The sequence below is a fragment of the Mustela putorius genome, unplaced genomic scaffold (genome assembly GCF_011764305.1).
Source record: "Mustela putorius furo isolate JIRA1106 unplaced genomic scaffold, ASM1176430v1.1 tig00003845_pilon_pilon_pilon, whole genome shotgun sequence".
NCBI lineage: Eukaryota > Metazoa > Chordata > Mammalia > Carnivora > Mustelidae > Mustela > Mustela putorius.
The window spans coordinates 85,126,045-85,142,303 of record NW_025421998.1 but is presented as its reverse complement, the minus strand read 5'-3'; the positions used below and the strand labels follow the sequence as shown (position 1 = coordinate 85,142,303).

Sequence of the window (16,259 nt, the reverse complement as noted above, 5' to 3'; positions counted from 1 at the left end):
GAGGAATAGGGTAAAAACACTGGCTAAAGTAGAGGTTGATTAAAATATGGTGACAAGGTCAGGGTGTATATAGGGAAGTCATAGGTTGGAAAAACAAATTGGAACAGATGGGAGCAGATCTTGTTTAAGCATGTCTTTGTGCTGCCTCCAACATAGAACACCTCAGCATTCTAGATTGCCGACTCATCACAGATTCTGTGTCTCCTCCAGAATCAAGAAAAGAATAAGGCACTTTGAAAATGGAAAGTTTCAGTGCCAAGGAATCTCCCTTTCCTCAAGGAAATAGGGTTTCCTGATGTCCTTCAAGGTATTGTACACCAGATCTTTCCCTTTCTGTTTCAGATGTGGTTTTTGCGTTTGTGTGATTTTGTTTTTTCCACCCTGGGTTACAGAAGAGTAGCCCAAGATTTGTACCTCCCAGTTTGATGGCTTCTACTTATTGTAGTTTCAATATACACATGAATTGGACTCACTTCCAGTAAGCTAAAGGTGAGAAAAGGGTGAAAAGCTCATTAGTCTATTCCCCTTGAGGGAACGTTCAGATTTGATCTCAGTCTAATCATAAACTGCAGACAACTGTCTTTAGGGTTTCTGTCTAGACAATCGAACTCGATATAAACCTTAAACAATTACTTATTGACACTGTCAACACGAACACAAGCTTTCCTCCAAATCCATGGGCTTTATAGTGGCTTGGGCTGATAGGCCTATCAAAGTTCTACTTAATTGCCAAGACCTCCATAATTCGATCCATCCCACTTATATCCACTTTTATGTCTTGCTACTTTGAACAGCAGTGACAAACACCTATCAGGTGAGTGACATCACACGCCTTCTCATTGGCCTATAGCTCAAGCTCCACACATCCTTTAGGAAATGTCCCTCTAAGCCTCACTGACCTTTTTTCTCTAAAAGGTGGCTTGCACATCATCAACTTTTAGCTTCCATTTTAAATTGTCTATAAAAAAAAAAATGTAGCAATTCCCTGCCACCCTCTCCCCATACCAACATATACACACACTTTTCCTAGCTTCCCAGACCTGACATATGGGAGCACGGTTGTATTGAAAGGGGAGATAAATGAAAGCATCATTGTTCTCCAATTTGCTCCCACAATTGACCCGTGAGTCAATTTTATTTCAGGTCTTAATATAAGGAAATTTTACTGCTGTCTAAAGGAGTTAGAATGTTATCTTTAAATCATTTGGTTAGCTCTCTCCATTTTTACAGATGAGGAAATCAAGGGCCCAGGAGACATATATTAGCATGCATTTGTCATTCTTATTTCACATTTAGAGGTCACTTCCTCTCCCCACCCCCACCCCTCCCACCCCACCATTTACCACCCAAGTTCTTGAGGACAAAGGTCATCATGTCTTGTGCATTTTCTGCATTCACAACAGCACCTACCAGTCTTCTCTCGTTTCCCACGCAGGATCAAGAACGGGGCTGGGCACATGATGTGTCCGAAGGAAGGAATGGATTGAATTGAGCCCCTGCAGAACGTGGACTCTTTGGAGGCACTGAATTTGGTCTCTGGGTATATACTTGCCTTGGACTGGCCCATTGAGTGGTGAAAAGCAATGGACCAAAAGAGATATGCCAAGTGTGTAGTTTTGTTTACCTCACTAAATTATAAATATCATTTTATACAAACGTGACTTGTAGTCCAGATCTCTTTGAACAGGTCTAGTTCCAGAATAGACTCTCATTAAAAATGTTCTAATTGACCAATTGCTCTCAGGTCTTGGTCTGTGTTTCATGCAGCAACTAGAGTAGCATTAGCAATTGGGACGCCTGGGTGGCTCAGTTGGTTAAGCAGCTGCCTTCGGCTCAGGTCATGATCCCAGCGTCCTGGGATCGAGTCCCACATCGTGCTCCTTGCTCAGCAGCGAGCCTGCTTCTCCCTCTGCCTCTGCCTGCCATTCTGTCTGCCTGTGCTCTCTCTCTCTCCCTCTCTCTCTGAAGAATAAATAAAAAATAATAAATAAATAAATAAATAGAGTAGCATTAGCAAAAAGAAAGTGCCAGACTATCCTTGGTGACACTGCTGGATTAAAGGAACAGTTCTTCCCATGGCTCTAATAGAGCCTTAAATTGGCCTTAAAAAAGAGCATCTGGGATCCTGTGTTGCCTCTGAAATAATAAAGAAGCATTTTGAGAAGTGCTATAATAAAGATTATAGTGTATTATTATAAGATTGCTTAAGGTAGTAGGACACATCAAAAGTGTTAAGAAGTTAAGTGGGGATGAATTTATTTTGGTTTATTCACAATGTGTCACCTTCTCCACTTGACACTATTTTTAAGACCTCTGGCCTGAGTTAGTGATGAAGTTCGTAGGCAGCAACAGACGGAAGTGATCCATGCTTGGGTGGGACTTGATACTGGATTTGGGATGATTTGTACCATCCTACAGCCGTTGACCTGCCACCTACATACATAGCCTGGCTATTTCTACTTTTCTTAGTTTGGTCCTTGCACTACCACCCTCATTTTTTAGAGGAGCAAGGTGTACTTCAGGTAGACCCAAGCTCCTACTTAATAGAAGCTAGTTTAATACCCAAATAGGAACTATCTCCAAGGAGGAAACAGGCCATTTATTTTAATCATTAACCCAATCTTACTGATGAGCATCTTTCACTATGTTTAGGCACTAAATGGGTTTAGTAGAATTAGTGAGGGATCTAAAATAGTTTCTTACTAAATATTGCAATGTCTGTGTCCCCCTCTTTTCTCCAAAAGGAATTGGTATCTGGGTAGGGGATCAGAAAGTAAGAGAAAGAACAGATTGTGAGGATATTTGCCATTGATGATTTTTACCACCTTAGTCCTTGATAGAGAAACCTAGCTATGGTTAGGTACAAGATGGGAGCCAGTAATCCAAGCATGGTCATTAAGAATTGAAAATTTGTGCTCATGTCATCAGCACATATACTAAAAATGGAAATACAGAGAAGATTAGCATGGCCCCTGCATAATGATGACATGAAAATTTGTGAAGTGTTCCATATTAAAAAAAAAAAAAAGAATTGGAAATTTGGTTGTGAACTCCCACTAATAATATCCCTTCTCATGGAATCAGTTACTGACAAAGGTACAGTCATTTCCCTCCAGAGAAGAATAGGCAGGTAGGGGCGCCTGGGTGGCTCAGTGGGTTGAGCCGCTGCCTTTGGCTCGGGTCATGATCTCAGGGTCCTGGGATCGAGTCCCGAATCGGGCTCTCTGCTCAGCAGGGAGCCTGCTTCCCTCTCTCTCTCTCTGCCTGCCTCTCTGACTACTTGTGATTTCTCTCTGTCAAATAAATAAATAAGATCTTAAAAAAAAAAAAAAAAAGAAGAGTAGGCGGGTAGGCATTCAAAACAGTAGGTGGTCTTTAAGGGTATTAGGAAAGTCTAGTTGCCCAAAAGAATGTCCTTAAGAAGTCCACCCAGAGCACTTCCTTAAGTTATCTAAAATCACTACTTTAGAAGAATTCAACTTACCAGGTATCATCATGTCTCCAAGAGGTCCCACTTGCTTAATTCTTCAAACCGAAGTTTTGTTTTCTCCCAGCATGCAGGCTGAATAAAAAATCCTATTCTTTACTATACATACATATTCAATTAGTGATCACCCAAATTGGGCTCTTCTTTTTTATTTTTTATTTTTTATTTCTTTTCAGCGTAACATTATTCATTGTTTTTGCACCACACCCAGTGCTCCATGCAATATGTGCCCTCCCTAATACACACCACCTAGTTCGCCCAACCTCCCACCCCCATCCCTTCAAAACCCTCAGATTGTTTTTCAGAGTCCATAGTATCTCATGGTTCACCTCCCCTTCCAATTTCCCCCAACTCCCTTCTCCTCTCCATCTCCCCATGTCTTCCATGTTATTTGTTATGCTCCACAAATAAATGAAACCATCTGATAATTGACTCTCTCTGCTTGACTTATTTCATTCAGCATACTCTCTTCCAGTCCCATCCATGTTGCTAGAAAAGTTGGGTATTCATCTTTTCTGATGGAGGCATAATACTCCATAATGTATATAGACCACATCTTCCTTATCCATTCATCCATTGAAGGGCATCCTGGTTCATTCCTCAGTTTGGCAACCGTGGCCATTGCTGCTATAAACATTGGAGTACAGATGGCTCTTCTTTTCACTACATCTGTATCTTTGGGGTAAATACCCAGTAGTGCAATTGCAGGGTCATAGGGAAGATCTATTTTTAATTTCTTGAGGAATCTCCACACTGTTCTCCAAAGTGGCTGCACCAACTTGCTTTCCCACCAACAGTGTAAGAGGGTTCCCCTTTCTCCACATCCTCTCCAACACATGTTGTTTCCTGTCTTGCTAATTCTGGCTATTCTAACTGGTGTAAGGTGGTATCTCAATGTGGTTTTAATTTGAATCTTCAAATTGGGCTCTTCTAAGTCAGGCTCCCAAACTCTGTCGACGGAGATTGAGAATGGGCCAAAGACCAGGCCTCAGAGTAAGAAAATATAATCAGATATTCTGCTTCTTTTTCAGGTTTCAACAACACAAATCAAGCCTTCCAAGAACCATCTCAGTTAAACTTGAGAAAGCAACAGTGGTTGATAATGATGAGGTAAGAAGGAGCATTAGAGGAAAGAGAGTACTTTATAAGTTGGGTTCACAAACTTACTGTTGAAAAGGAAAAAGGGGTTAATATTTATATAGAGAGCAAGGTTAATTTATCCTGATTTTATGAAAGGGAAAGAGAGATTTAGAAAAGAGACAGGGACATATCAGCAACTAATCAGGGCTAGAAGCCAGGGACCATAATCCTATCTTAGAAACCCAACTTGGCGGGGCACCTGGGTGGCTCAGTGGGTTAAAGCCTTTGCCTTTGGCTCAGGCTCAGGTCATGATCCCAGGGTCCTGGGATTGAGCCCCACATTGGGTTCTCTGCTCAGTGGGGAGCCTGCTTCCCCCTCTCTGCCTACTTGTGATCTCTATCAAATAAATAAATAAAATCTTAAAAAAAAAGAAAGAAAGAAAGAAAGAAATCCAACTTGGCTAGACTTTATGGCCACCTCTTGCTGCAAAACCCCATTGGGTAGCTCAGTTGCTTCCCAAGATTTCTTCATATGCAAGTGAATTTTCCAGGCCAATTTTATTTTACTAGCCAGGATGGTGTAATTCAACATAAAACCAAAAATATATTCCACTTAGGACACTGTTGTGGGTTTGGTCAACCACTGTAGACTAATTTGGAAACATTTAAGAGTAAAAGCATTTTCCTCAGAGACTTTCTCTCCCCTAAAATTAAAAAAAAAAAAAACAAAAAAACAAAACAAAACAAAAAAACAACCTATTGGGGCACCTGGATAGCTCAGTAAGTTAAGTGTCTGACTCTGGATTTTTGTCTCATGGTCATGAGATTGAGCCCTGTGTGGGCCTCCATGATGTGTATGGAGCCTGCTGAAGATTCTCTGTCTCTCCCTCTCCCTGTGCTCCTCCCCACCCTTCCCCTCTCAAAACAACAACAAAAAACAAAAACAAAAACACAACACACACACAAACCCTACAAAAGAAAAATTTTCACATAGTTCTCTCAAAATTTTTCTGAGACTTCTATGATTCTAAATATATATATCATATCTGTGAAGCAGATTGTTTATAATGTATCTTTGCTTTGAACAAAGAGACTTCAGTTTTCCAAAAGGGTAATAAAATGAAATCTTTGCATCTTTGGATTTATTTCTTCCCATTGTTCCTCATGGAATGCATGGCGTGGCTCTGATAGTCTTCCTGGTCTCTCCCCCCCCCACAGCCCCTGGTCATTGCCAGACCCTGGCATTTTCCTCCAGGAGCACAACACCTCCCCTCATGGCAATGTTCTGCCCCATCCTTATTTCTTCTCTCTTTTCCATTCACGTTCATGCTTTCCTCACCTTTCAGCACATGTTCCCTTTCCTCTGCACCCCATCTTACCATATCACCCCCTTGGGGGCATGGCAATCTTTGGAAATGCTAATCCAAATACAGGATTGTGCCTGCTCCTCTTTTTTTTGATTTCTGATTATTCTAAGCCCAAAGTAACTCAGAGCTTTTCTCTCCCCGTGCCCTCATGCCTTTGACTCATCTCTAGGTGACCTACGGCTGAACTAGAGGCCAGGCAGGGTCAGTGAAGGAGAGGCGGGAGGCCCAGCAACTGTACAACCAAGACATGACACTCTACCAGTCTGCCAATCACCAGCACGTCCACCAGCAGAAAAATGCCAAGTGGTAGACAGGAATATTACTGGCATTCAGTTATTTTTTTGGCAACATTTCCAAAAGAATCACATACTATAGAAAAAAAAAAAAAAGCAAAATGCATCATTGTTTCTCCCTTCCTCCGTGTGTCTGCTTCCATCTTGGCAGGCAGTGGTCCCTGGGGCTCCCTTCCACTACAACCCTGAAGTGATTACCCTTTTATAACTTGCTTTTCTCCCTAGAGGGTGTCCTCTGTGTTGATTTTTACCTGATTTCCTATAGAAATGGAAAGGGCAGAAGGAAGAGGTGTGATGCCTTGGAGTGGTTTGTCTCATCTGAACTTTGATGCTGCCCTTACCTACTTCCCCCTCACAGCTTTACCTGATGTCCGTAAAGTGGGTCCACATGTCCACGGACAAGCTTTCCTGTGGGGGATGCTTCAGAACGTAGCTCTCCTTGCTGTGGCCTGCATTCCAGAATTCCGGGGTACAAATCCTGAAGCACATGTTCTCCTCGATTAATTCATACGAGAGACCAGTTTTTAGTTAGATGCAGGTGAGTATTGTTTAGGTTCTGTGCAACTTGAAACCGCTGTTTCAATTATTGTCTCTAGATTTGTGATCCCGTTGGGCCATCAAAATTTGTTCTGAAGAATCTTCAGCTTTACACAGTCCATCCAAATTTGGTAAGTGATAAAGGATTCACTGCCCCCCCCACAACAACCCTAACAGTAAAGTCTAGGCATGGTGCCACCAGCTTCTATGACTGCACAGTCTCCTGGCACAGGGAAGCAGACCTGTCTTAGGACGCTATGCTGAGTATATGGTGATGGTGAGGGACCAGGGAGGACCTGGGAAGAGGGTGGTCCCTGCAGCCGATTTTTTTTTTTTCAGATTGCACAAGTATGCACGTGCACATGTAGGGTGGGAGTGGAGTGGCAGAGGGAAAGGGAGAGAGAGAATCCCAAGCAATCTCCCTACCTAGCATGGAGCCCAATACAGGGCTCAATCTCATGACCTGAGATCATTGAGATCATGACCCAAGTCAAACTCAAGTGTCAGAGACCCAACCGACTGAGCCACCCAGGTGCCCAGCAGCTGATTTATCTTTAAGTTGAGAAAACCTATTTCTAATCAGGAGGTATTTGATTCTTTCCCTCTCCAGTCCTCTGCCTCCTCCCTACAGACAGAAAAGCAAATTTTGTGGGACAGCCCCTTCTCCCACCACATTTTAAATGACATGCCTTCTTTTGTAACTGCTTTTCCTTTATAAGGTTGTGCTTGTGGAGAAATGTTGGTGTGTGGGAAGACGCAGGAGGGGGCTGTGTTGGTCTCCCTGAACAAGGAAGGAGCTTTGGTGTATGGCAATTTCTCCATTTGCCTCGGAGAGAGTTGTAGAAAAGACCATTTAGGTTTAACATGGAAGCTTATCGTTTGCCCCACTGGGTTCAGCCAGATGTGACACTTTTTCAGGAGAACTAAATCGTCTCACTCCGTTTATGTGGAAACTTTTCCAATTCACTTCCTCATCCCTTAGACTATTTGTGGGGGGCTGCTCTGAGGGCAGAGAGGGCCGGGTAGCTTCAGATATTTTCTGTAAAACGCATTTCAGAGAAGATTTGCCCCACCCATGTGCAGCCTCTGTCCCTCCCCCACAGAGGCAGAAGACTAGCCAGTTGATTGGTGAATCTTCTCTTGATCGAATCCCTTTGTCTCTCTGGAAACCTCTGTGTCACTCAGGCGAAGTACTATGAGCCGTTGAAGCCCACTGCCGTGCAGAAATTCCTGGCTCGAAATGAGAAAATCAGAAGCTTCATGTTGAAAGTAGCGGAGTATGACCAGGATAAGACCTTACTGATTATGACCAACAACCCACTTCCCTGCCCAATTGACCAAGAAGGAAAGGACATGGCCCCAAAATACTTCTCCAAGGAGTTGCTGCTCAAGGTAATGGCACCTGGAGAAGCATCCTGGCACCTTGAGGAAGGACCCCCGGGAACTGGGAGCTAGCTTGAAGAAGGGAGTTAAATTAACATGGAAGATGGTACTCAGGAGCCAGCTTCTCCCTTCTTATTCCTTGCTAAACACACACACACACACACATACACGCGCGTGCGCACCTGGAGAGCCTGGGAAAGACTCAGAACTACACGAGCTTGTGTCATTGTGCAACGTCATTGCATGGTCCTAATTAGAAATTGTTCCTCCTTGGCCTAAGACATTTAGTTTGTAATTAACCAAAGGTAAAACAGTCATTGGCTTTCCAGTTGAGTATAAAGCAGTAAAGGATAAATCAAGAAATGACGAATAAGGAACAGAAATAACTAAATGGGAAATGGGTAGAGGGTTATGCTTTACACCCATTGCTTTCAGGTGTCAGAAGAAATGGAGAGAACGGGGCGGAGAATTCACTATCATGGCAGCCAGACATTTGGGACTCTGTTCGACACTACAGAAGTTCATGCTCAATCCAGTAAACAATTGCTCAACATAAACAAAACAAAGAACTAAAATATAAAGATGCTTTCAGAATATATTCTATCTGGAAGGAACTTGGAGCCTAGTAGGAGACACTGATCAATACATGAGAAATATAAAAGTTATTATTAATACACCAGGATATATGGATAATAGAATATGCGAGATATAGCACTAATGTAGAGTAGAGCTCTGTGTCTTTGTTGGGGGGAAGGGAGTAATCAGGGAGGTTTTACAGAGGAGGTGCCCCCTGACAAAAGAAGGGGAGAATATCCCCGTCAGAAGGAAAGGCAGAGGCATGAAGACCCGAGAAAGTGAGGTGCATTCACGGAGATGGGAAAGAGTCCATGGGGGGACATAAAAGGTATAATCAAATTGGCACTTTAGAAAGACTGTGTTTGGAGGTTGAGAGAAAGATGTGTTCACTGTGGAAGGGATACAAATCAGATCAGTTGTGATGTTACTATAACAGTCAAGGTGAGAGTTGCTGAAGAATTGAACTAAATCAATAGCAGAGGAAGTGAAGAAAATGAATTTAAAAGATATGTAGGAATCAGGATCTGAAAAAAGATCTTGAAAGCCTTGAGAGCAGGCCTAATACAACAAGAAGAAATTGAATGAAGTAAGTGAAAGTGCAAACAAAAGAAGCTAATTATCACAGAAATTACCCAAGATAGACCCTTGTGATACAATGTGGTGAATTTGAGGTTTGTGTTTCCTTAGTTCCCGGATGAATGGCAGTAAAAGCTTCCTCTCCAAACGGAGGGTAAATTGCCAATATGCAATGATACATGCCGAATGTGAGTTTGTTAATGAATTCATTGCCTATGGTATCTTGGGGTTCAGAATTTGTGTCCTTTTTTATTTTTTTTTAAAGATTTTTATTTGTTGATTTGACAGACAGAGATCACAAGTAGATAGAGAGGCAGGCAGAGAGAGAGAGAGAGGAGGGAGCAGACTCCCTGCTGAGCAGAGAGCCCGATGTGGGACTAGATCCCAGGACCCTGAGATCATGACCTGAGCCGAAGGCAGCGACTTAACCCACTGAGCCACCCAGGTGGCCAGAATTTGTGTCCTTTGAGCATCAACTCAGTGGTGCATTCTCAGTGGTTGTGGGTAATGTACACCGGGAGAGGAACACATGCCGGCCCAGGATTGTCCTACTCCAGGTAGAAAAGGAACTATAAGACTATTGTGTAGCTCCAAGTAAGAAGAGCTTTCTGCCAACAGTTGGCACTTTCTGAGCCTTCCAGATCACATGCAGGACCTGTTCATATCCATGGGCAAATTATGCTACAGAGTTAAGGCACTGATTGTCAAGGACTGAATCCATGGTAATTCCTCAGGCTCTCTGGAACAAGTCCAAGAAGAAGGCCAATATCTAGAATGCTTCTTTCATATTCATGCTGCAACATCCCTTTCCCTTGTTAGACAAATGTGACAGCCTTTAGCGAGCCTAAGATCATATAAGCATTCTTTTGCTATGCCTAGGCACGTGTATAAGAAAAGGGTGAGTTCCAGCAGGCAAATCGAAGAATGGAGCAGGCATGTCTGTCACAAGGATGGCTTTCCTCACAGCCCCTTCTAAGTGAAATGGCCCTACCACCATTGATGAAGAGAAGGATGCCCTTGTACAGCTAGCTGGGACCTGAGAAGGACCCCAGACCCAGTGAAACACAATTCATAAGCTGATTGGTGGTGCAGAGTGGTATCCCCAAGTGAAAACAAACAACCACCCCAAGACCAACAATCAAACCAACACCAAAGCCCACCAACCTATCAACAACCAAAAATCCCTCAGACCGATCAGATTCCTGCTTCCAGGCATCTGAGTTGGGGAAGGGGAAGATGAAGGCAGTGGGAATGAAAAGCTGAAAGGATAGGTAGAGAGAGAGGCCACTAAAGAAAAAAAAAAAGTCAAACCAGGACGAAGAGGAGTGTGTGGGACCATGAAAGTAGAGGAGGGACAGGACAAAGTTCTAGGGAAATAGAAATGAGTAAGTGGAAGCTATAAGGAGAAGAAGGATACAAAATAAAGGCAGGGAGCGAACATGGTAGAGAGAGAAGGAAGCAGACAGGAAGAAAGTAGGAGACAAGCTAATGATGGGGCAGAGATGAGATGCACCAACTCATGCCGTGGTTGTCCTTAGCGAGTGCCGGCCTGGATTCTAAATACTTTTCCTCTCCTGTTTTTCTGGCATGAGGTCCAGTTCTGGTAATGATTCTGTTCTTTTTGTGGCCAGATTGTTAGCTAAGTCTTAGATCCTAGGCCCATCAGCTCTTAGAGTAAAACCTCTATTTGTTAAGGTAACTTAGACAGAAGTTCTTCAAAACTGGAAGAGCTTAAAGAGGAGGAGTACAGAATTCAAAAGACATGGTTCAACAGGAACTGGTTTTTTTTTTTTTTTTTTTAAGAGGCTTTAAAATTCTGGGGGAAGCAGCTCAGCATGTATCATTTAATCAGTCTGGTCATTCATTTATTCTTTCATTGACTTGGCAAGTGTTTATTGAGCACCTACTCTGTGCCGGGCACTGTTATGTGCAGTAGGGGTGAGTACACCAAAGTCTGGTTGAGTGAAGTTTAATTCCAGGGAGGCAGACAGACCAGAAACAAGTCAACAATCACACAGATACTGTGGAATGTGCTAGGTACCATGACAAAGCAGGATAAGGGAATGGAGCACGATGGGTGTGAGGGGCAATTCTAGATAGTGTAGTTAGACGAGACTCTCAGAAGAGGTGATGGCATTGGAATAGAGACTTTAGCAGGGTGATGGGATGTGTCCTGCTGTTACTAGCATGTTGTTTTCATTTCAGATTGCCACACATTAGGAAGAATCTAAACAGTAGCTTTCTCAAGTGAGTTACAGGAAAAATCAGGAGAATAGAGAGCCGAAAGCCAGATCACATGAAAAAAAGTTCAAAATAGGGGCAATGTTGAGCCTAAGAGAGGAGAAAGAGCTTAGGAGGAATGTGATGGATCTCTTCAAATTCTTTAAGGACCCTGCAGAAGAGACTCTAGATTTGTTCTGTTTGGGCTACACAGTAGAAGGTTGGGGTGGGGGGCAGCCAACAGCTGAGCAGAGAGGAAATGGGTTGAGTCTTTTGGTACAGGAAGGTTGACCACTTGATAGATACTGTAGAGGGGATAAGAGGGTCAGATGAATGGTTAGACTGGATGACCTTTAAGATCTTTTCTTAAAGTCTTTGATTCTATGACCTTTAGTAACGGTGAAATGATTACCTCACAAAACATCCTATTTCATGACCTTTTCACTGCAGACAGAGAATGAAATGTGAATGAGGCAGTCATCTTTGAGAAAGGAAGGTAGAGTCCTATGGATTTCTTTCCCAATGTATTACCAAATGCTTGGTTTCCTAAGTGATTTACTAATTGAATCCTTCTCAAAACTGGGTAAGGTCCTCTGCCATTCAGTTCCAAGGGCCACTGGGCAAGTCCAGCCAATGACTCAAGACCCTGATCAAGCTTTGGACGTGTCATCTGTCAACAAAACAAATGGGTACAGTAGTTTCCACCCCCACCTCTTATCTACAGTCTCTGTGGTTTCAGTTATCCACAGTCAACCTGGGGCCAGAAGCAGCTCTTCCTCCTTCAGCAGTAGCCTAACGCTAAGTCACCATGCCTATGTCATTCACCTCCCTGGATCTCTTCATGTAGGCACATGTTATCATCTCACATCATCACAAGAAGGAAAGGGGTCAGTGTAGTATATTATTTTGAGTGAGAAAGAGACCCCATTTACCTAACTTTTAATACAATATCATTATCCTATTTTATTGGTTATTGTTAGTAAACTCTTACTGTGCCTAATTTAGAAGTTAAACTTTATCATAGGTATGTACATATAGGAAAAAGTATAGTGTGTCTGGAGAGCTCGGTACTATTTATGATTTCAGGCATCCCCTGGGGGTGTTAGAATGTATCTTCTGTGGACAAGAGGGGGCTACTGTAGTAGCTCACTCAGGGAACTGCCTCCTTTTCTTTTGGTTTCAGTCCCCACTTCCCTCTCTGGCAGGTTTTTTGCATCATTTTAGAGAAATTAAAGCTGAGTCCAGGAAATCAGTCCAGTCTCAAGGGCTCAGCTTACTCCATCACTTAACTCTTCTTTCCTCTGCTGCAGGAAGGTCATCGGCCCAAGCCCGCTGAGAACTTCTGCCTACCCTTGATGTCTCAGGAAAAAAAGTTACGATCTGGACTGAAACCAACCTTTCCTGTGACCCTGTCGGAGGATCCTACATCCAAGCGAGAACAGTGGTTTAGGTGTAGTCCCAGCTCTTGTACTCATTTTCTTCCCTATCATTTCCTTATTCATGTTACTAACTTTTTTCATTACAATTTAACGAAAGCTTTTCGATTGTAGGAAATACATAGAACTGCATAATAAGACAGCTTTCCTACATGACCCCCAACCTCATTTATTTCCTAATGAAAAGAGACAGTAATGCAAAACTAAGGTTTTTCACTGAGAATGATTTTCAAGAGTGAAAAGAAGTACTCAAAGATCTGTGAGAGGAAACAGAACAGTATTTTCCCCCAGTGCATGTAAAGAGCTGTGGCTTAGGAACAATATGCTAGGAGATTTCATTTGAAACCAGGTACAGGAGCAACCCACATTTAATTTGGGGAGGAGAGAAGATCCTTTATTTTATTTTTACTTTTTAAATATTTTAAATTTTCATTTTAAAAAGATTTTATTGATTTATTTGACAGAGAGAGCCAGAGAGCCCAAGTGGGGTCGGGTGGGGAATGGCGAAGGAGAGGGAGAAGCAGGCTCCCCGCTGAGCAGAGAGCCCAACAGGGGGCTGGATCCCAGGACCCTGGGATCATGACCTGAGCCTAAGGCTTAACTGACTGAGCCACCCAGGCAACCAAGAAGAGATTTTAGAGTTCCTTCACAGATTTACAATGCTGGGTTCTAGAAGTATCCCTCCTGTTGAGCAATACTCCCACTCCATACCAATGAGTATTCTCTAGTGACTGTCCTTTCTTCTCTCCCAGAATTGGAATGTAGTGAGTGCTTCCATTAATGCCCTGCCCTAGGATCTATTAAATGAGCTTTCTTTCTTAAGGTTTTCCACCGACAATGATTTCAAGAGCGAAGGGAAGTATTTAAAGGTCTATGCTTTGAGGAAACAGAAACAAATGTATCCCCAGCTCAACTTTTCTTCAGTCTGTAAAAGAGACATGAGGAAAGATGGTAAGCTTCTTTCTTTTAAAGCAAAGGTTTATAGATCTGAGATGTGGGCAGGAGGCACAACCTTTTGGGGACAAGAGATAAGGGCAAATCAACCTCTCTCATGGAAGTTCTGGAAACTATTTTTCCTTGTAGCATAGATGCTAAGAATTGTTAAGAGGCCTGAGTGATACTAGGCTTTGGACCCTGTTAAAACCTCAAATTTCTTTTTTTTTTTTTTTTAACTCTCAAATTTCAAGAAAGCTCTAGCCTAGTGTTTCCCAAACTACATCGCCTACCACTTTGATAGTTTTAGCCATATTGGTATATTATTTGCCCTGTTACTTGGTGTTTTTCTTTAAAAGTTTTTGTTGTTGTTGTTGTTGTTCCTTTCTTAATACTGTATCATATGATATAATAGTTACATTTTTCCCCGATATAAATTTAGTCAAATTTATAATAATTAAAATTTAAAATATTTATCTATGTATCATCTAAAACCACCTTGTATTTTGCACATCAGACTTTGTGGAAAACTATTCTAGAAGGACCAAAGGATAAGTCTGAGGTTCATGAGTTTCTTTGGGGTCGAGGCGTACACGGCGTAGAAGGGGTTTGTGATAAGGTTTTACAGAAGAGAATGCAATGAAAATGCTCCTTACACATTATCATTCATTTAACATTTATGGGGCAACTGTAAGTGTTGAACACTTACCAAGCTCCAAGACTGTTTTTCCCCCCAGTTCTATAATAATAAGTAGGGATGTTTATTTCCTTCAAGGGAAATTCCACCCCTCCACCAAGGTAAGGTTTGAGCTTTATAAGGAAGGTATGATGAACATAACAGTTAATAGCACATTAAGTAAAGGTGGAGTTACATCTTAAATGATACTGTACGTAGGATATCAGCAGTTTGGTTTAAGTCAATACTGGGGGAAATAATTTCTCTGGAATCTAGAATCTAATCTAGATTAGAATTTCTCTTTCTCAAGGGCATGAATCTTTAAGGATCTACCCAATTTACATTTCTAAATAGAACACATAATATCTCTGTCTATAGCAACTAGTAGATCTCTGGTGACTTTACAGTTTCCCCTAAGAAAAGTGAGTACCCTACTCCCTTATGTATCCAAAGGGCCCCTTGTGATGCTTTCCCTAAACAAAGACAATGTGGGCTATGAAGTTGAAACAATGTCTCCACTTCAAGCAAAAGAGACTGCTAGCCAACCCTCCTTCTGCCAATAGTCAGTCTCCTTCCCAGTTTGCAGGGCATCTAAATAAAGAAAGATTAGTTAGAAAATGGTTTGGATGGGGGCCATAATTGGTTGGGAAGTGATTAGGAGGCCATCCAAGAGACAGATGATAGGAACCGAATTAAGGTGATAGCAGTAGGAATAAGGAAACAGATTCACGGGGTATTTACAAGACATAATACATCAAAGAAGTGCGGAGGGATGGAAGCAAGAAGAGCCCAGATTGGAAACTTCCAAGAACAGGCAGAGGTTGAAAGAGAATCTGGATAAAGTGAGGACCCTGAAGCCAAAGGCAGAAACAGTTTCTTAGGTACACGCTCAGACAGGAAAACGGAACACCACCTACATTTTAGGAAAAGGCTAAGAGGAATATGAATGAATGTACCAGTGAGTACACCCTATTGAGTTGTCTAAGTGTTCATAGGGTTGCAGGTGGGATCATTTGAAAGGGGTGGGATGAAACAGGGAAGTCTCCAAACTGCAGTATTTTAAACAGGGTTTTGATGAAGGGAAGGAATCCACCACTACAAAGAAGGTTGGGCATGGTAGTCCATGGTCTAAAATTTACCCTCTTGCTAAGAGTAAAGTTTCCTGGTCTCTCCAAGCGGGTCTCCTTCCTGCCTCACATTGAGTGTCCTAAATCTTCTGGAAATCCACATTCACCAAGGCGCCCTGTGCTTTGTTGCAGTTGCAAAGTCAGGGAATGACCCGCCGACTTCCAAGATGATTTGGGAACCACTAACCCTTTCTTCGCTCCTGGAAGAGAAACCCATCAGAACTGTGCCAGGGGGGAGCATGTTCCGCAATGGAAGGGCCCAGCAGTGGGTAATCAAAAACGCCACTGTCGTCAAGTGAAAACAAACCCTCCGGGCCTCCCGCCTCGGTCTCCAGAGACTAAGGGGACTGCAGAAGTCACCTCCCAGGGCGTGCCAACCTAATAAAGTCGCATTCTGCCCGCTCCGGGCCAGGGCCAGCCCCCAGCTCCAACCTGTCGCTGCAGGGGCCCGGACGCAGCCCAGGGGCCCCAGCCCCTGGCCCCGCCTCCGCCCGGCTGGGGGAGGAGGAGAGGGCGTGGCCGCGTCCCCAGGGGACCAGAGCGGCCGCGACAGCCGGGGGAGGGCGGG

At 43.0% G+C, this 16,259-nt stretch overlaps 1 protein-coding gene and 1 non-coding gene across 2 annotated transcripts; both read left to right on the top strand.

The window, feature by feature from the left end:
- The first annotated feature begins 207 nt into the window (after positions 1-207).
- TSGA13 (testis specific 13) lies at positions 208-16,213 on the top strand. Its single transcript, XM_004741747.3, has 8 exons — positions 208-307; positions 1,436-1,606; positions 4,519-4,597; positions 6,824-6,895; positions 7,950-8,156; positions 12,830-12,969; positions 13,779-13,906; positions 15,824-16,213. The coding sequence occupies exons 2-8, from the start codon at positions 1,584-1,586 to the stop codon at positions 15,988-15,990; spliced, it is 816 nt and encodes a 271-aa protein (XP_004741804.1). The 5' UTR covers positions 208-307; positions 1,436-1,583; the 3' UTR covers positions 15,991-16,213.
- Positions 2,913-3,017, top strand: LOC123387083. Its single transcript, XR_006601446.1, has one exon. It is a non-coding gene; the product is annotated as a U6 spliceosomal RNA (small nuclear RNA).
- Positions 16,214-16,259: the final 46 nt, after the last annotated feature.